Genomic DNA, 21,862 nt, shown 5'->3' with positions numbered 1-21,862 from the left:
GTCCCCTGCACCGGCAGGCGGACTCTCAACCACTGCGCCACCAGGGAAGCCCTCCATGGGCCTTTTAACTGCAGTGTAAATTAGCCAAATGGTCAAATTCAACTCTTTTCTTTACTGGTAGCCTAGTAATTAAATGACTATAAAAGGATCTACTTTTTCCTCCTACTATAAATAGGTCAGGAAAAAAAAAGCATATCTACCATAACATTTAAAAATTTTTCTTTTAGAAATACCTAATTTACCACACCACCCCCCCTAGTTGCAGGCATCTGAAATAAAGCAAACTTTCCTTTCCACCTAAAAAAAAAAAAAAAAGAAACACGTAATTTAGAAGGATTATCTATAGCTGTTTTTAATTGTTATTATTTCTAAACATACTTTTAGGTGGACCAGTACTTTTCAGCTCAGTTCAAGAGTGACCTCTGTGTGCCATCTAAGAAACTTATGTCCTGTGTCCCGTCTAGGACTTTTAATAAGAATAAAGTGTTCAGATCATTGTTTCACAGTGTTACCACTCTTCATACTCAAGCTGAGGTATATAAATGATGTGTTTTCATAAAAGCTCTTGTATATTACAAACTTGGATAGTGCAATTTTGCTTATTTATTATTTTCAAAGTACTCACAAAAGGCTAATATCAAATTCACAGATGTTCGGTATCATGTATACCTTTAAAATGACTAAACAGGACTTGAAATGCTTTTGGCCATAGAGACTCAACCAGCCTGACTTTTGGCATTTGAGTCTCTTATAACATCTATTTTTTTTTCCCCCGATAATAAGCAATTGTATTAGGTACCATGTATTGAGGACTTACAGTGTGTCAGATGCTGCCAGGTACAGTATTTTGATGATTTACAACAAGCCTGAGAAGGCAGTGTTACTTTCCCAGCTTTTTTTTGATGAGGACACCGAGGCAGATAAGATGTACAGTATTTTACTCAAGATCACAGAGCCAATATGATGATTTACGGCCAGGATTGAAACCCAGGTCTTTGTGACTCCAGTAGATATGATGGTGACTACTCTGGTATCTTCCAATAAGACATGTGCAGAAGTATATGGAATAAAATGTGTGTAATATTATATACTATTCAGGCAACCACCACCAAAATACTTGGTGTGTTGGTTAGCATTTTGTGCTTTTAAAATTTAAAACATTTTTAAACATTTAATTTTATTATATAAAATTTTCATCTTTCATTATTAAACTAGTAGAAAAAGGTATTCAGTACATAAAAGTAAATTGGAGAAAAAAAGCATGCATAATCCTGCCACCCAATAATAACCACTGTAAAATTGGAGTGAGGGGTATTTCTTCTTCCAAGATGTAATTATACCACATTCTGCTTTTATCTTCCATAGTTATTAAAATCATGTACACTTTATGTAACTCTAAATTTATGTAACTCTTTATGTGTAATAGTATTTTGAGTGGACATACCATAGCATATCCCTGACTCTTAGAGATCTAGTTACTTTTTCACTGTTGCACTGTAGAGATTATCTTTCCTTTACCATGTTAAAGATTGTTTGCCTCAAACAGACTCCTTGAAGTAGAATTGCAGGATTAAAAGCTATGGATCTTTTAGAATTCTTGATAAATTGTTTTTTTCAAGAGCTATATTACTTTACCTTCTGGCCAGCAAAACAGATGAGTTACTGCATCCTCACCTGAATCAGGCATTATCACTTCCCTCATTGCCAATTGATAGCCTTAAACAGTATCTTAGCGCTTTCTTGGTTTATGTAATAATCCTGATCAAAATTAATGTGATTTCTTTATCATCAAAATAGTATGATGCTGTTGTTGGCATTGTTTTGCTTTCAGATTAAGCCTGGCCCTTCAGAGTCAGTCTGGAAATGTATTGGTGAATAACAAGTTTCTATTGATTGCAGATGAGGGTACAGTCATCAGGTGGAAAGTGATGCTATCACAGTGCCAGTCTCACTTTGTATCTGTCTGTTCTGTCTTTGCTTATTTTATGCAGACGATTACATAGAGAAAGCAATATGTGGGTCTCTGGGCAGCAAGAACTAAAGAAATTCGATGAGGCTTCCCCAGTATTCCTGAGCAGGTACTTGTTACAATACACTACTCCTGGAGCAGCCTGCCTCAGTAGAAACAGAACCATATTTCCGAAGAGAGGTTGAAAAAAAGACAATAGAATTGAAACTAACTCGTAGGATTCTTTCAGCTCTTGAGGTAAACAAAACTATAATAAAATATAATTTTTACCATTTAGATTTAGAATCGAGTTTGAAGCGTAGATTCATAGATGACTTCAGCGTTGGTTATCTTCTTTAGTCTCCCAGTAAAATATATATATATATATATATACTTTTTTTTTCCTTAAAGTATTTCCAAAATGCAACATCTTTAAAATAGCCAATATATTATTCATCCATTCATATGTCAGGAGCCCACTTTAGGCCAGCATTGTAGTATAAGGCCTTGGGTGTACAAAACTGAGTAAGACGCAGTTCCTAGCTTTCAGGGTAACAGAGCTGTAAATTTATGTGTGAAATATAAAGAGTTAAGTGGTATAATAGGTAGGCAAAAGGTGTATAGAAAGCACAGAGGTGATGAAGGAAAGGTTTAATCCAGTTGACCTAGAAGCAGTCAGGGAATATCTTCACAAAGATCAACAAAATGACAAGGATGGGTTGGAAGGGCATTCAAAGTGGTGAGAATGGCGTGTGTAAAGAAAGACAAGGTGGGGCAAGGGGTGTGATATCTTTTGAAAATCACAGTATGGCTGTAGCATAGGATGTTCCAGGAGAAGTTATAAGACATGATTTCAGAGTAGTCAGAGGTAAGATCATTTGAATCATGTGAAAGCATTTAGACATAGTTTGGGAGACAATGGCCAAATCTGTTAAAATTCTCTAGAGCCTATAACCTACATTAATGACATTCCTGTTTAAATAAACAAGGCAGTTGGAAAATATAAAGTACTTGCCTTTGTATGATTTAATGTCTACATTTTCTTAGATATAGTCTTGTACACGTGTCCTCAATAATTTTTCAATACTAGATTCTATGATCTGAAAGCACAGGAATATGGCAAGTCCTTTTGTACAGCTAGAAGGACACAGTAAATCAGTCTAAGTAGGAAGACAAAAAGGCAGAAAATTGTGTACTATGTCAAAGATTGCAAAGAAATCACATGGAAAATTGTGTAATATGCCAAAGTATGCCCAGCCATTAAGTGACCCAGGGAATATGCCTGTCAGTATACAAAAAAAGTAGGCAAATATCAGATTGGAAAAGGAGTCGGCTTCTAGCGTGCAGTGGCTTTTTGAGATGTATTCTCTGGAGACTTTGACCACTTAAGCAAGGGCACTGTTTTTTAGTTTATCAATTTATTTCTCTCTGTTAAAATCAATAGCCTTATGAATATAACTTAAAGGAATACTTTCTTGAAGAATCAGTAGATTTCAGCAGTAAGTGATTATTTATGTTTGTGAATGTCAGAAAGAATGATGGGGAGCTGGAAAAAGGGATGATACACTATTGCTGAAAGAACCAACTGGGAAGGTATAACATTCTGGATAAGAACCCAGTGTAGCAATTCAGGGCACAGGGCTGACACTTGGCTGCCTGGGTTTAAATCCCAGCACCGTCACTGAAAATCTCTGGGTTCTGTACAGTTATTTAACCTTGTTCTTTAGTTTCTTGGTCTGCAAAATGGGCATGATCACGGGTTCTCTGAAACGTAAATGAGACATTGTATATAACAAGTCCTTGAAACACTAAGAACAGTGCCTGGAATGTAATAAGTTCTCAGTTAAACAAGTTATTATTACTTTGACCAAATTGAAAAGCATTCTGTTTTAGTGTTCTGGAGCAGTGCACAAATGTGCAGTCCAAGCCAGTGTTAACTTTGTGTCTATTGTGGAGCAGTAAATTCATGTACTAGAGATCTACTGTGGTGCTCAGTAAAACTTTTAAATGTTGTTGTAGCATGTAGGCATGTAGGCGTCTAGAATTTCTCAGATTGGCTCAAAAATGCTTTAGACTGAAGGATACATCTTGAACAAACACCTGTCAAATCTTTTTTTTTTACTTTTTTATGGGGAGTGGGGCAGGCGGGACCTTTATGTGTAAATGGCTCAAAAATGCTTTAGACTGAAGGATACATCTTGAACAAACACCTGTCAAATCTTTTTTTTTTTTTTTTTTTTTTTTTACTTTTTTATGGGGAGTGGGGCAGGCGGGACCTTTATGTGTAAACACAGCTAAGTAAAGAATATTCTTTCTCCCAAATCTTGTTGCTTAGTAAGTTGGTCTTGACAAATAAGAAAAGAGAATAGTGAAAGCAAAGGCTGAGGTTTACAGAGTGATGGCCATCTATTCACACACTGTGTGCATGCCACCGTGAATAATCTCAAGGACACAGTCCCTCTTAATGCCAAAGGGAATGCCCTTGGGAATATGGGAGGACACATTAACCTTCCAGCCCTCAAAGAAACCGTGAGTCAGATACACACCCTTCTCCTTAAGCATTTTTACTTCCTTCTGAAACTGTCTGATTGAAGAAAAGGATGTTCTGGGCATTGCTATCTGAAGAATCTCTTTTCTCAGAACCCATGCTTGATCAATCCCAGCCGTACCTTAGACATGTCTCAGGATTCACCTGCCATGCAAGTGAAGAAGAAATTATTCTTGTCTCACAACCTAGTAGTAAAGAGAAACTTTAGAAATGAAACAAATTCCCCTTTCACTTTCTGGAGAAATGGGAGTTGTGCTCTTCATTTCTGTTTGTTTGGTAGACCTTGAGATTTTTCTATTAAACATTTTCCCCAAGAGGAATTTTTATCGTTGTTCCTAGCCTCGATCCTGTAATTGAAGGGGGAAAAGAAAAAAAAAAAAAAAGCAAAGTGCAAGTCTCTGTGGGAAATGATGAACACAGATCTAAAGATAAAAAGCTCCTAAACCAGTGTTGGCCACCCTGGCAGGTTTTATTCTGGTTCCCCATGTAGAAACTGATGACACACACATAGTAGAGAGCAGCTTCCTGTTCAACTCATTCAGCTTGGTACACAATCATCAGAGGATCAGTGTCTCCCAACATGGCAGAAATGCAGGATACCAAAGGCCTGAGGGTGACTAATAAAAATAATCAAATAATTTGTTCTAAGATTTAGAAAACAGTGCAACTGATTTTGTTCATTACAATTGGCATTCTTTAGCATATGGTAGCACCTACTTGTATAGTTCTGAGATTTACAAAGTAGAGTTGTTCTTAAGTTTGTGTCACAGAAACCTTTATTGTTATCAAATTTTCATACTTTGATGATTTAGAAGAGACTGGCTAAGAACATGTAAGCTCAGTATTAGAGGTGTAAGTCCTGATAGTCTAATGTATTTTTACGTTTCCCTGTCCAGGGCTAGGAAAGGGTTGGCAACCATGGAATTCTTATAGTCAAGGGGTGAATGGAAATAACTGGAATTCTACTTCAAAAGGGGGTTGTTTTGGCAGTGACTATTCTTCATTCCACGTTATTCATTTCTGGAGAGATATTATAAAATGCAATTCTGGATGATCTTCTTGGCAAGGGTAGCATCGCAACAGGTATACAGTTTGTAGGAATTGATCACTCCAGGCTTCACAGGGCAGCTGGACCGTGATTCCATTGTAGACAGAAATGAACCTAATCCTAGAATAATGAAGGGAAATATTGCTCGAAATTGGTCATTTTGTCTTATTTTCAATTTTAAATAGAACTGCTGATTTGAAACCGGGTATTTATTTACTCTATGCTTGGAATTGGTTTGAAGCAATTCAGCCTGAGCGTATGTGAAACAAAAGTGATGTCATTCTAAGCAATGAACATGTTTTTCGAAGCTGTATCACATTTCAATACACACTCTTGGTTTTCCGATTTCTCTTTTCTTCATCTCTTTCTTTATATTTCTCTTGTCCAGGGTTTCTCAACCTTGGCACTGTTGACATTTGGGGTGGATAATTCTTTGTTGTGAAGAGCTGTCCTGTGCAGCATCCAGGCCCTCTACATACTTGATGCCAGTAGCCAGTCCTCCTCCAGTTGTACAAATGTCTCCAGACATTGCCTTATATCCTCTGAGGGGCAAAATCATCACCCCCTGTGAGAACCACTGTGGTAAATGAAAAGAAAAGAGGTCCGCAGATTGAGCCCTGAGAGCTCTGCAATCTTTAAAGACTGGGTGGATGAAGAGGGAGCCAGCAAAGGAGAATGAAAAAAGAGCAGATGGTGGAGTTGGAGAAGAAATAAGAGAACACAGTGTCCCAGAAACCAAGTGAAGAAACTGTCACAGAAAAGAGGGGGTTACCGTCTGTGTCAAATGCTGCTGTTCATTAGACCACTTGAGATGAAGCCTCCTTCTTTAGGGATTTAACATAAAAGTGATAAAGTACAGAACAAATGGATTGCTGCAAATAGGAAAATGTACTTGATGGAGCCTGTAGCATATATTTTAAGATTGAAATACAGAGGATGGTCACAAGCCAAATAATCTTTGTTGTTGAAAATAGTATAAAATGGCACTTTAGAACCTGTGACAGTCGGGATAAATTGAATACATGCTAATAATTTCCAACATATCATGTATTTCAGTGGAAATCCTAAGCTTTGGTGCCTAGGCCATTGTAAGGTAGTATATGATAATTCATATGTTACTAATACGAGTTCAAGTACTGATATTTGTGAATTTATATATTTATGAGTGGCTTCCGGACAATCCATAACAGGTGACTCTCAGCCCCTTGAATTCTAAAATGCTTTCTTGAGTTGGAGAGAAGAGACTGCTTTTGGATCTAGCAAACCAAAATTAAAGGATGAAGGTTTGCCATCTGTAGGGGATTCCTATGTCACAATAGAAAAAGGCCTTTAGACCTTCCTATTATTCAGGGTAATCCATGTGGTGGGTTGAATAATAGTCTCTCTAAGCTGTCCATGTCTTAATCCCTGGAATTTGTATTTTACCTTACAGAGCAAAAGAGATTTTGCAGATATAAGTAGGGTAAGGACTTTGAGATGAGGAGATTATTCTGGAATATCTGGACAGGCCCAAAAATGCAAGGAAACAGATTTCCCCCAGAAGCTCCAGAAGGAATGCAGCCCTGGGAACACCTTGATTTTAACCCCACAAGACTCATTTCAGACTTCTGACCTTCAGAACTCTAAGATAATACATTCATGTGGTTTTAAGCCACGAAATTTGTGGGAATTTGTTTCTGCAACAGTGGAAAAGTAATACAATCCAATTCGTAAGGCAGGTTTTCCTCATTACCAACCTTCTCAAAGCTAGTGCCTATAGGCCTTATTTATGTCACTGAATGAGAGTTCAGATTTTGAAGTAGCAGTGTGAATACCCTAATCAAAATCTTGCCGTATTATTATGTTCAAGAGCAAAATGAAATTGATAGTCTTTGCTTGGATAATTAGGTGATATCTCATGGGTGAAAAAATGTCTGCCATGTTTACTACCTTGCTAATATGTCATTGCTTCTTCTTGTCATTGCTAGTTTTTACTCAGGTTTCATTTGTTATATAAATTTGATTTGGTGACAGAAAAGTGTCCATGAGTTATACCAGGAAATAATCTTCATCATTGCTGAGCTGTTTTCTCCCTAATCCAGAAATAGTGTTTGGGACATATTTTCTCATTGCTTCCCCAATACCCTTTCAAAATGTATATCCAGGAGAAAGGTAGTGCAATGGTGTGTTTAATCACCCAATAGTTAACATGAAAACATGTGATTTTTTTCCTTGATAGTATTTTCCAGCTTCTTTAAAGTTGTCTGAAGCAATGAATGTCAACTAAAACTCCATAAATAGAAGGAGGTAGTTAACAAAACAGAAATGGATCATCTTTCAGTTCAAACAGTTTGCCCTTGAGTATAGAGAAAGTGCTCTCAGATTTGGGTATGTTTATGCTTATTTATATAGTTATCTGTGCAGCTGTCATTTTGATTTAAATCTGGGAACATTTTATGTCTGAATTGGATTTAATCTTGTAAACCTGAAATCCTGTTTCCATTCCATTGTGAATAATCATATGCTTTTTATAGTGTTTTTTCACTTCTGGTTTTAGTCTCCAGCTCTCCGATAAATCTATTATCTACAGAACATTCGGGCTTCTGCAGGATAAAGACAAACAGAAAACAGATGTTTATGTTTGACTCGGTTTTATCTTTATATTTTTAACATTTTATATTAATTTTATATTTCTATGGTCAGCAGGCCATTCGAGTGGATGATAAGATTTTTTTTTTTTAAGCTTGCAGCCTTGACACAAGCCCATAATTATACGTTGTACAACTTCTGGCCCAAGAAAATTTCATATTCAGGGAAAAAAATCACTAATACCTCATTTATATTACATAGTAGACTTTAAGGCTCTAAGAGATAAAATTTAATCTGGTGACAGGGGTGTCACTCAACTGCTCTTATTTAATAGGAGCCATTTCAGAATTATAGTATGCTTTCTGTATTATCTTTATTATTATATTTAAAAATAATCAACAAGTGATCATTTCTTCATTGGAAATTCAGATGAAAGCTTTCTGTTTCCTAGAACAAAGGGCGTTTCTTTAAGGGCATTAGCACAATGAAACTGAATTGCTGATGAAACTACTTTCTGGATTCTCTTTCTGCATGTTGCCTCTCCTGTTCAGAACATACTGGTTTGTTTGTCTTTTTTATGGCCGCTAGAGTTAGTGTTTTACCATGACTCGTATCAGTAGCTGATGTATTATATAAGACAGTTACGTGAAAATTGTAGCTTGAAGTGACAATCATTCCCAAAGAATCAGGATGAGAATATTGAGAGCAATACTCTCAAAAAAAACAGAAGCTAGAAATTATTTTGTCAATGCAGGGCTCATTATAAGTTTGCTTTGTGGTGGGAGGAGATTTGTCTAATTAAGACCACTGATACATTTTTGGCTAAATTTTTATTCAGAGACTGTGGCAAGCTTTACTCTCTTTAAGGAGATTAGAAACCTCTGTCAAAGAATTCTTTCTTTCTTTGATTTACTATCCTCAGAAATCTTTGATTCTAACTTTGGCATTGATTCTTCCTGATCCGTTAGGTTAAACATGGTTAAACCATGTCTTCCAAAACAAAAATATTCTTGTACCTCTCTAGGATGCAATACTTCAGGGTTAAAGCTGACCTTTACTCTATGTGACAATTCAGGACACAAGCTTGACTGACATAATGCCATGATTAGCCTAGCCATTTTCCAAACTTTTCTCGGAACAGGAGAATATTCATTCTTAAATAAAAATTTAATGAAGGTCCCATCTGGAATTCTCAAGAGAGTGACACAGCCCAGCCCTGGCTAGAGCTCCAGGAGCACAACTTCAGGATCCCTCACCAGAAAACCTTCCTTTATACCCTCATCAAATTTTAACCACCATACACATCCACTGAGTATCTTGTTGGCAAAAAGCAGTGTATTTCCTTCAGTCTCTGGGTCTGGTTGACCTCAAACAAATAGATGACCAGATATTTCTCCAGCAAAGATGAGTTTATTGGGGATCAGCAGGGAATTGCCATTTGGAGTCTACAACCACGGCAAGCCCCGTGCAAGTCACCACAGAGGAAGGAAAGGAAAACGGCTCGGGCAGAGGGGAAAGGGAAGTGGGGAGGGCAGTAGTAAACAGAGTCCATGGCTTTTCATTGGCCGAGTTGTTGCCACGAAAGAAGAGGAGTCTTTCTTCTTCCTGTTGGGCTCCGCTGTGGTCCCGGGGTAGGAGAGCTCCCCCTTCTGGTCTCCTGACGCTATTTAATTGAGGTTTCTGTTCATTGGTTTTTAGGGTCTGCAATTCGTATGTGTCCTATAACTACTTTCAGAACCTTGAATTCTTTTCTGACTTGAATCAGCAACGGAACTAAAGGAGAAACCTGAAAAGAGATGTGGCCCTACTGAGTAACATACTTTCTCAGCTTCACACACTTCACACATAGAAAGGTGGAAACTTTCTGTGTACCAGGTAGATCAGCCAAAGTAGGAGATGCTTTTAGGTCTCCTTTTCTTTTCTTTCCTTTTTTCCCTCACAGCTTAATTTTCCCTTTCACAACTCCTTGTGTCTCACACATACACAGTGGCCGTAAAAACAAGGTCACTGACATAAAGGAGCTCAGGTCATCTCCCCAAGGTGCTCATTAGCAATTATCCTATGTGAAATGCTACCCACGTGAAAGTTTTGCCATTCTCAGATAAACTTGTCTGACTTCCAAAGGAGTACAGGTCACCTGGCAGAGATCCTGATGTGAGCATTAAGGGGCTCTAGTTACTAGGTACTGGTTTCAGTGGAATCCCAGGAGTCGAAAAAACAAAAAAAGCATGTGAATATATACATACCCTTTAAGAAGTGTTGTTAGACAGAACAATAAATACAAATCATAAGCAGCTAGTCAGAATAGAAAAAGCATCTAGGAATGTTTTGGAACAAAGTACCATGGTAAAGAAATCCAGCTCTTTAAGGATAAAGGATAAACCATTGTTTTGATTAATTATGGACTAATTATTATTCACATTCACTAATTATTTCATTATTCACATTGATGACAGAAGTAAAAGGGGAAAAAAGGGTAAATACAAACATGACAAGCTCAAAGCATATCAGTATTTCATTTGGGTGATCCTTATTTGGTTGGTTACTTCATAATTATAGCTACAGAATCACCTCATGAAAAGCATTAAGTACCTACAGTTAAAGGTTGTGCTATATGATTGTGCATTTAAGACTTCCTAAACAAGATCCATACCATCTAGAAATTGCTAGTTATCTGGTAATAAAACAATGTAGTGTTACCATTATACCCAGCTATGGAGGCCTGTCACAATATGAAGTATTATTGGGTTACTGTTGAAGCTTTAGGGAAGTCATCTATCCACATTAAATAGTAGGTGGGCCAGCGACAAGTCATTATTCATCTTGACTATAACTGAACCTTTGCTAAAGAGATACCAGAATGGAAAGATAGTTTAAATCGCCCATTTGGCTAAAGAAAATTTTTCTTCTAAGTAAAATGGAAAAAGCATAACATTCAACTATACATGATAAATTTTGGTTACTCAATTGAAGAGGTAAGAATTAATGCTTCCTTAGATGACTCCCTCTCTTAGAAGAAGCCTAAGCTTAGTTCTAAATTAACCCAAAGCATTATTTACCTTTATAATTTTTTGTGCATTTACTTATTTTTAATACAATTTTTAAAGGTTATACTCCATTTACAGTTATTACAAAACATTGGCTATATTCCCCGTGTTGTAAAATACAACCTTGGGGCTTCCCTGGTGGCGCAGTGGTTGGGAGTCCACCTGCCGATGTAGGGGACACGGGTTCGTGCCCCGGTCCGGGAAGCGGAGCAGCTAGGCCCGTGAGCCATGGCCGCTGAGCCTGCACGTCCGGAGCCTGTGCTCCGCAATGGGAGAGGCCACAACAGTGAGAAGCCTGCGTACTGCAAAAAACAAAACAAAACAAAAAAACAACGACAACCTTGTAGCCTATCTTATACCCAATAGTTTCTTCCTCCTGCTCTCTCACATCTTTATTGCCCCTCCCCTTCTCTCCCCACTGGTAACCACTAGTTTGTTCTCTATATCTGTGATTCTGCTTCTTTTCTGTTATATTCATTACTTTGTTGTATTTTTTAGATTCCATATATAAGTGATATCATACAGTATTAGTCTTTCTTATCTGACTTCTTTCACTTAGCATACTGCCTTCCAAGTCCATCCACTGTTGCCAAAGCATTATTTAAATTCCACCATAGTGGAAGATTTATATAAGATACAATAAGTAACTTATTTTTATTATAGCATTTATAATTAAACAAGTATCAGTTCCTATTATTGACTGCCTGTGACCCAGATGTAGCCTAGACAATTGATTTATGTTTACCTACCTGCTTGATCACGGCCATTACAATTTTTTGGTAGTTTTGACCAATATGCAGTATGTGGCCATGTGACCCTGAGCAACCAATGTTATCAGCACCCGCCCCCCATTTCCTCTTCTGTAGAACAAGGAAATTTGTCCCCCAGAATTCTCAAATTCTGCATGTTTATGTTGATTGACTTGTTTGTCCTAGCTGTGTGGAATTGAAGATTCTTAAAGAGATCTTTAGAAAACATGCAAAAAAGAATGGTCCTTGCCAGGAAGCCAGTAGTCCATTAGGGCTAATTCTCATTCTAGAACTGAAGAAATTTGAGGAAGAAATACAGAGAGAAGATTTTTATTCTTTTGTTGGTTCTTCAAGGCACATTATTTTTCCCTTAGGCTAGAACGATAGGATCATATGGACAGTCATTTAACTTGGTTCATAACTGTAAGTAATGTAATTAATCTAACTATAACCAAACTTGGAGTTAGATTGACTGAGCAAGAGAAAGAATGATAATTGTAAGGAAGAGTTTTCAGTTGTATATATAGTGAATTTGTTATCCAGCAGGTGAAGAGGATTGTGATCAAAGTGTTCCACGCCCAGAAAATATGACAGTTGAAACAAACCTGTAGAGATTTCTCTTCATCTTTTCACAGTTAAACATTGTGCTGCAAAGTTGCACAATAGCCTTGCAAGTCAGAAGGAGGGTTTAAGGAATTCTTATAACTTAGCAGACACACCCTTCTTTCCTCCAAAAGTATACCACAGGCGAGCAGGGAGATCTGAGGCTACTTAACCTCTAAGCCAGGTTCCTAAGCCATAACACATTAAGGACGATTAGGAGGATTAAATAACAAAGGTTTTTAGCACTATCTCTACCCACAGGAATCACTCCCTAAATCATAATACCAGGATTATTGTCACTTATCATTTACCTTTATAATTTAGAAAGAATATATACTTTTTCATATTACTATTATCTACATTAACTTCATAAATTTTGTTTTTCTTGAGTGAGTCCTTGCTTATATGCGTGTAAATGCAGTGATTCTGACATTTAAAGTAATGCTATACACTTGCAAACTTCAAAGAAGTAAAGCAATAAATCTAGTTATGGCCAAAAATACTCTCTTCTTGAAATGTTCAGTAGTTACAGTTTCCATAAAATCGTCTCATTTCCACTTCTCTTTGAAATATAGAAATAGTCTCTTTCTTTCTGGGGGAAGAAAATTGATGGTATGTTTTTTTCTGAATATTTTATTCTTTAGTTATTAAGACATTACTGGGAAAGCACAACTGTTCATTTACTCAGTGTTCACTGAGCACCCTTGTGCCCAGGTGCATAAATATTTTCCCCTATTAGAATATTTGATATGACAAGATCACGATCATTCAACAGGTATTTATTAAGCACTTACTGTGTGCCAGGTCTTGTGTTTCCAAGAGTTTGCGACACGCAGTGGAAGTGATTTATTTGACACTATTTACCAGTTGATTTCGGGAATCACTGCTTTATTTGCTGGGGTTCACCAGGTAGGTCACTTGCACTCACTGGAGGAGGAGTGATGCTTCTGTAAATAATAAGATCCCTCATGAGTCAGCAATACATGGTAGTGCTTAGGGGAAAAAATATGAAGCCTTTTACACGTAATGCTCTTCAGGTTAATGCATTTTGCTTTTTGTATTATATCTTGTAACTTATTTTTCAGCCCTTTCCATTTTAATCTGAGTGAGGAATACCCATTTTAAAAGAAACATTGCTTTATCATATCACGAGGTATACTCAGATGTTTCAGTTATTTACACAGCCTCTGTTACTTTCTGTTGAATCAAAGTCTACAAAAGCTTTGTGTTTTTTGTACTTTATGGCATTATCAATACTATTGTTCACTTCTCCTTGGTACAATAATAAATCAGCAGGACATGCAGATTTTATTTAGTTAGACCTTCCTGACTGAAAGTCCCACCTAAATCTGACTAACAAAAAGAGAAAAGGACTAATGGGCTCCTGTGTTCCATTGTCTTTTTTGTTAATCTTGTGTTGTCTCTCCATTCTTAATATTGCTTGAGTTCTGTTTGTTTCCCAGAGTATTTTAAAGCAAATCCAAGACATATAATTTCACCCATAAATATTTTCTGATAAGAGCTTTTAAGATTATGACTGATAACTTTCTGATTTTATTAAAGATTTTTTTTAAACAATTGGTTTGTTCAAATATGGATCCAAAAATGTTCTGTATGTTACCTTTGATTGTTATGTCTCTCAAGTCACTTTTAATCTAGAACAGTCCCAGATTTTGATTTCTTACCACTGACATTTTGAAGAAATAAATTCAGCTGTCCTACAGAATGTCCAAAGTTTGGCTTTATCCCCTATCTTTCCTATAAGCAGGTAGTAAAATCAGATATTTGATGAGATTCAAGCTCAAGGTTTTAGGCCACTGTACTGTAGGTGGTTCTGTGTTCTTCCTATTGCATTGTATGATGTCTGACAGGCCTATTATTGATGATAATACTAAAATTTAATACCTGCCTCCCTTGGTGGAGAAGATGTCAGGAATCCATCTTGGGGGGGGGCTTTAAGTCATGTAGCTTAATTTTAGTGTTGTAAATTATCAAGTGTTTCTCCAAAATCATTTTTTAGTATCACTAGCCTATTAGGAAGATGCCATTTTAAAAGGCCTTCTTGTCCTAGGACACAACTCTGTCACCTAATATTTTATTTCCAATAAAAATAATTCCTTTTTAAAAATTCATCTATCTAAATGGTCCAACAAACTCTGAAAAATAATTCTTTCAGTGAAAAGGTTTCTTTTTTACCTCAGTGCTATGTTGTTGAAATGTTTATAGTTATAGAGCCCAAAAAGAAAATCTGTCTATCCTGATATGGGTTGGTTAATCCAGATGACCTAATTTGTCAGGAGAGGATGCAACAGTCGCCATGTTGCCAAATGGATAAACATCTCTCTTCAGTGAAGGGGGCACATTCCCAAGAATATGTTTTTGGTGCTTACCAAGAGGAGAGTGGTATAAAAGTTGATGAACAATGAATAAATATAAAATTCTAATGAATAAAAATAATTGCTTAAAGATCTTTATTTCATAAGATTTTGGTTTTCTGTTTGTTCATAGGAAGAAATCTTTCCTGTTTTCTGCTCTGTATGCTGCCTTTATCTTCGGTGGTCGGCACCTAATGAACAAACGGGCGAAGTTTGAACTGAGGAAGCCGTTAGTGCTCTGGTCTCTGACCCTTGCAGTCTTCAGGTAGGTTTTTTTGTTTGTTGTTTTTTTTTTCATTTTCCAAATAAAATCCATCCATTTCATCAGATTCCGCTGAAAGAAGCAACCATCGAACATTTTATCATACATCTCATATTTTGATTATTAAGGGTGTAAAATAAAACCATGTCCAGAGGGAAAGGCTTCATTGAAACCAAACTTACCACACTGTACTCAGGCTCTAATTTTGAGAGCTCTCAGGCCATCTCCTTTCTTGTCCAAACGGTTCGTGCAGTAATTCAGTTTATGTCTTAGGACTAGAAGCAGAGCATCAACTCCATTATTTTTGTCATTTAAGTATAGATGAAGGGCTAAATGGAAAGCCACAGCAGTAAACTGTGGAAGTGTATGGTAGAGTAGGGTTCCAATGCGGTGGGCATGCTGTTAATGACTAGTACTTAATCAAAAATGGCTTTCAGGCATGTGACCAGACACTGGACACCTGTCTGTGTTCGCATCACTAGACCAGAGAATGTTTTTGTTCCTCATCCCCCAAAGCATCCTCCACCCTCAGTGCCTGAACTGACTCGCAGGCATATGCTTATGTAGCCAAGTCTTACTTTGCACTGGATAAAACTCATCATAGAGGCTGTCAGGACCAGGCCTGGTCTCTCCAGGGACATCTGCCAGCCAACATCCAGACCCACACCTGACAGACTGAAGGAACATTCCTAATTTTGTATTATTTGGTGATTTGGCAATCATAAGATGAATTAGCACACAGCTGGTGTCCAAACAGGCGCCAGAATTTACCTTCAGTGCTAACAAAGGCACCTGTTCTATTTGTGTTTTGCTTGTCAAAACCAGCAAATTGATAACTAGGCTTGGGGTGTAGGGGAGCAGGTATAGAAAGATATGCTACAGAATAAAAACCTATTCATTTTAATATTTAGGAGCATTTCTACTTTTTTCATATTACATATTAACTGTTCTACCGCTAAGGAGAAATAGATGGTATCACTAACAGCCTCTCATTAGTCACTTAAGGCTTATTAAAGATGATCAGGCAGGAGGAGGGTTTTTGCAAACTGATGATCTGTACATCTCCATTAGGTTGGCTCCCTGCAACTAAAACACTCCTTTGCTTGCTACTACCGCATGCACTCTTTACTTCAGTGCATTTTGTAGGGTGCAACATTTGAGGTACTTGTGATTTGACTCTGTCACTAAAGACTCCTTCCATTTCAACATGTATCAGGTTGGAATTCTCTAATACAAAGCAGCATTTTCATTTTTATTTACATTGAAGGTTCACAGAGTATGCCTCACCTAAAGTATTTTGATATTTGAGGAAAAAATTATGCTAATGATGCCTTTCAGCATTTTACAGATCTTTCAACATCCCTTGAGTCTTTATCTTTTGTTTTTGTTTTTTTTAACCTTAACACATATAAGTAGAGAAGAGAGTTCAAGGACCCCCATGCACCTGTTACCCTGCTTAAACAGTTATCAACAGTGTTAATCTCATTTCATCTATGTCCCTACCAACCTCTCCCTTGTCCCCAAATTATTTGGAAGTAATACAGACTCAGATATTTCTGAATGAAATGATACCATTTCTAAAAGTAGTCTTATTAAAAAATCGATCACAGTATCATTATCTCATCTAAATTAGTAATAATTCTTTATTATTGAGTGTTCCAGTTTCTCCAGTTGTCTCATAAATGGTTCTTTTTTATTACAATTTATTTTTAAGAATCCTGACCTAACTGACATACACACTACTATATATAAAATAGATAACTAATAAGGACCTAAAAAAAATAAACAATCCTGATCCAGATAGGTTCACACATTTCCACTGGTTGATTTCTTTAAACTAAGAGGTTTCTTCCTTCCTCTCCAAGCCCCCCCTCCCACTCACAATCCATCCTTTGGAGAATCCAAATCACTTGCCTTTTAGAGTTTCCCCCAGACTGGATGTTACTGATCATATTCTTCTGTCCCCTGTATTCTTTGTTAGTTGTTAGTTAGATCTAGAAATTTTATTATATTTAGGTTTAATGTTTGACAGAACTTTTTACAAGAAGTTAGTGTAGCAAAGGCAGGATAAATGCTTGATTCTTTGGTCATACTTAGCAGTTTCAAAAAAAAAATTTGATACTTAGCATGTGAATAATGGGTTTTTTAAAGTATCGTTAAGAACTCTAGATTTATACTTTTTTACATGTCAGTGATTTTGAGATGAATTTGGATTTGATGTATTGTAGTCCATTGCTATTATTCTTTTAGATGCTAAGTTATCCCATGTTTGGCCAGTGGGCGTTTCTTCAGATTGGCTCCTGAATCCTTGTCCATGTACTGAGTAGTGCTCATAGCTTGATTTTGCGTATGTGTGTGCATGTTTGTGTGTGTATGGTGGCGGGGGGCAGGGATGACAAGCTGTTGCAGGCCAAGCGTGTTGCCTATTCCTTGTCCAGAACTGGAACCAGTCATTTCTCAAAGGATCCCAAGTTCATCCCAAGTTCCCTTGGGAAAGGGAGATAGTATTTAGAAATGACTCTCTAAGTACTAGGGGTGGTTGTTGTCCTTAAGGTAGTTCTTATTTCTAGGCCTTTCAGAGGGCAGAAATAGAAAATTATTTATTTTTTGAAAGAAATGTATCCAGAGTTAGTACTGATACTTCCAATTCATATTTATGCCTAGAGAGTTTTTACTTAATTACCTCATTTCTCCTTCCTCCTATGCCAAAATCCAAGTTCCCAATGTCAGCCAGTAATTACTCATTTACTTACCCCACAATGCATATGCAATAGTTGTTAACACTACCATGTCTTTTTTAGATTGACAGGTTCTTGTCGCATCTTCCATTTCCTTAATTCTATTTGTTACTTTACTTTCTTCAGAGCCACATTTTGTATAAAATTTTAAAAGCTGGAACTACACAGAGGTGTCCAAGCATGGACTGTCTAGGGTCTTGTAAAAACTGATCATAATATTTCTAATCAGTTATTTGGAAAACATTATTACGGAATTCTATGGTTGTATCAGTTGAACATGGTTCCATGTTAGGAAGAGTATATTGAGGTTTCTCTGTGCTTAAAGAATTCTGGTCAACAGTGTAGTGAATGAAGTGTATTGAATGGCTACATACAGAATGGTTTTTTATGTAATGTTTATGTAAATTTTACTCCTAGACATGAAACATGCTGTTCATTAATACATTTAAGTGTTTGTAAAGTATCTAAAAAGATACTGGAAGAAAATATACTCAATTCTTACATCTATGGAAAGGCAGAGGAGACAGGCTTTTATTGAATGCCTACTAGTTACTGGAAAATAAAGCAGAAGAAATTTCAGTGCTTGTAGAGCTTGGTTCTAGTGGACTGGTAGTTTGGAAGCAAAGAGGATTTAAATTTTTTTTGCTATGCGTTTTCTTCCTTTTCAAAACAAATGAAGCAAACATAATGTTGACAACCCGACTCTGGATATTGGCTGTTGATTATTCTTTGTGCTTTTCTGCATTCAAAATATTTTCTAAAAGATACACACATGCATATACAGTCTCATACATAGCCTAGAGAATCTCAAGTGATATTTGCTCTTTATTTTAGAATCCAAATAGCTTTTGAATGAAATTGACATAAAGCATCAAAAATAAGCTCTTCTCACAAACAGATGTTTTGATGGGTATTAATAAAAATTCTCCTATCTTGATCATATAAGATAACCTCATTATTACAAGAATATGTTTTTGTAGAAAATTTTGAATGGCTCTTACTATAATTCACAAATTTTTAAATCCACCTGTAAACGGTGTCTAATATAGAAGTACACAAAGTCCTTACACAAGAGACAGTCCTGCATCAGATGGTATGCAATTCAGTAGGACGCTAAGGACCAAACATCTACTCCACTCCCCACTCCTTACTACTAATAGGATGTGATATCATGGATTTGGAAAAAGAAGGAAAGAGAAAGAGAACCAAACTTTTCTGTTAGAGGAATTAGAAATGAGGGGGTGGAGGGCAAAGAACAGTAAGATTTTTCTGAAAAGATTTTTTTATATATTTTACTGCTTAGAACTAATGTCTTCCCCAGCTTTTCAAGCTTGCCTATTAGCTCTTTATAGTAACTGGAGACCCAACTGTGACGTATTTCCGGATACTCCAAACTGTGTTTACTCATGAACTGAGACAACTGGGTGGAAATTAAATCAGATATGTAGGCTCCCTAAGCAAAAAGAAAAACCCACTCTTCTTACTGCTCTGCTTCAGAAAGAAGTGGGGGGTTTTGGTGAGCATTACCTGTATAATGTTTTCTTTCTTTCTCTTTACCTTTGGGTGTGACTGAATGTGATAGCAGACTTCATACAGGCTGAATACAATATAATTTATTGAAAGCTGTCATAAGTTTTGAAGGAGTAGATAGAATATGATCAAGTGAGGTTTTCCCTAGGCCTGCCATGGGTTTATTTCATTGGAGAATGATTTCTCTGGGGTTTTCTTGACAATTTCTTCCCATTACCCGCAAACCCTGCTTCCCCTTTTAGATCTAAGCCATCAGCTTCTGGTTTCAATTAGTCTTTATGGATATGACTGGGTGGGGCACAGCAGCCTACTTCCACCCAACCCAAGGATAAGCATTTCCTTATTTGATGAGATAATTCCAGGTGGCGTTTGGCCCTACATGTTTGAATATTAGAGTAAATTCTGAGAAAATTTCTGGTAACTTGAATTAGTAAGTCCTTTAGATGAGACTGTTGCTTATGGCAAACAGCATCAAACCCTTCAAGGTGCCAAGCATCCATTCTTCCCAGACACTGCCGAATCTTTACATCATGTTGCTATGACAACTCACCTGGGTTACTTCAGTTGATTTGTAAAGGACTTTCTATGTATTGATTTAATAACTTCAAACCCTTCTAGATTGGGTGCAGATGTGCGTGCTTCTGATTCAAGCAGCCTTTACCAGGTATCTGTCTGGCAGTGTTTTCCTCTCATTGGCAGCATAAGGAGCCTTCTTCTAGGTCTCTGACCCAGAGCAGGTCAAAGCAGGTTGTCTAGTCAGTGCATATTAGTGTTAATTACTTTGTGCTGCTTATTTATAGAGGCCAATGTCACACCTGCTTCAAATATGTTTATTCCTGTTTCCTGGTGATTCACTCTGGCCTCAGTTGCTTTCTGCTTTATTTGCTCAAAGCCAGATAGTCTCACTTTACAGTTTGACTTTTTGCCTTGTTCTTAACCAGCAATTTTCCCTGTTGAAACTCATTTTTATTTCCTGGCCATATTTTTATTTTGTCATTGAATTTCATCTTTGGCTTAAGTATAAAATATATTCAAGATGAATAGAAAATTACTCTTTTTCTTTATTTAGTAATATTTTCATGAACAAAGAGCTTATATATAGCATAGGACACATTCAGAAAAGTATGTTTAACAGAGCAGAGCAGCAGATGAATGGCATTTAATCAAATCTATTCGTGGTTTTATACACACACCCATCAATATTTAATATTAGAAGAATTATTGGCAAGTGCCTTATTTTTAGAGAAACAGATATATAATAAAACCAACTGAAACTGTTCAGATGAGAAAAATATGACACTTTAAAAACCCATACTGAAGGAGTTAAGTACATCATTGACCTGTAAAATGATGAAACATTGAAAATGACAAATTTCAGAACTTTATACTCGAGCACCTTGTATCTAGTATTTTGCTATATGGTTGCCAGAAGTGGTCCTTAATCCACCGAGAACAACATTACAGATAATGATTACAGTGATATTAATGATATAAAGGAAATGGATGCATAAATTATAAATGTCATAGGAGGAAAGCTGCTATTTTATCAATAACAGATTATAAATTTCACATTTTAAGATGTAGTATCAGAAGGGCAAAAGTAACAAAGCAAAAGATACTTCTAGAAAGCACATGCTGAGAAGGAAAAAAGCAAGCTGATGAATAATCATGGGAATGTGATACCACGTATGAAAAGTTTAATAACCCTTAGCATAAAAACAATGTTTAAAAAGTTCAGGCTAGTGATTATATCTTTCTGGGGAGGCAGGAAGAGTGATGGGACCAAAGAGGGTCCAAAGGAGGCTTCCACTAATTTTGTATGACTTTGTCATTACAAAAAAGTTAAATAAGAAAAAGATAACTGTGTTTGATTCAAGTGTGGATAGCAACTGAAAGAAAGCTAGCAATTGTAGTCATTTTATAAGATTCTGGCAAAATGCAGGTGTATGTTAAACAAAGTAAGTTTATATCAAAACACAAACTTTGTATCCTATTGATCCAAACACACACCCCAATAATGGCAGATTTATAGTTGGAATTAAGAATGTTTTTTGTTTTCTGACAGTGACCCTGAGTTCATTTTTTATGTGTAGCTGGAAGGATAATTTGGGAACCTTTCTTTTGGCCATTTATTGTGACACTTGTTGAATCACTTGACTCATTTTGAAAAACCAAGAGCAATTATATAAAGAAATGGCAACTCTCCATCCTTTAAAGTGAGATAGAACCTATAAACTAGAATCCGTACTTCCTGGTGTGCTCTGGGTAACCTTAGTTTTATGCCTAGCATCTTGGTGTAATTTTTTTTTTTTTTTTGATGTACGCTGGCCTCTCACTGTTGTGGCCTCTCCCTTTGCGGAGCACAGGCTCCGGACGCGCAGGCTCAGCGGCCATGGCTCACGGGCCCAGCCGCTCCGCGGCATGTGGGATCTTCCCGGACCGGGGC

At 36.8% G+C, this 21,862-nt stretch overlaps 1 protein-coding gene across 3 annotated transcripts in view; it reads left to right on the top strand.

Annotated features, from left to right (window-relative positions):
• The window catches only part of ELOVL6 (ELOVL fatty acid elongase 6), a 148,941-nt gene that overhangs the window by 65,182 nt on the left and 61,897 nt on the right, over window positions 1–21,862 (top strand). For all 3 annotated transcript variants that reach the window (XM_028492180.2, XM_055086174.1, XM_007105849.3), the window contains exon 3: window positions 15,020–15,151. In XM_028492180.2, coding sequence (XP_028347981.1) covers window positions 15,020–15,151 — 132 coding nt within the window. The remainder of the gene's footprint in view (window positions 1–15,019; window positions 15,152–21,862) is intronic.

The sequence above is a fragment of the Physeter macrocephalus genome, chromosome 7 (genome assembly GCF_002837175.3).
Source record: "Physeter macrocephalus isolate SW-GA chromosome 7, ASM283717v5, whole genome shotgun sequence".
NCBI classification, from domain to species: domain Eukaryota; kingdom Metazoa; phylum Chordata; class Mammalia; order Artiodactyla; family Physeteridae; genus Physeter; species Physeter macrocephalus.
The sequence above is the reverse complement of the archived record's forward strand: the minus strand, read 5'-3'. Positions and strand labels throughout refer to the sequence as shown.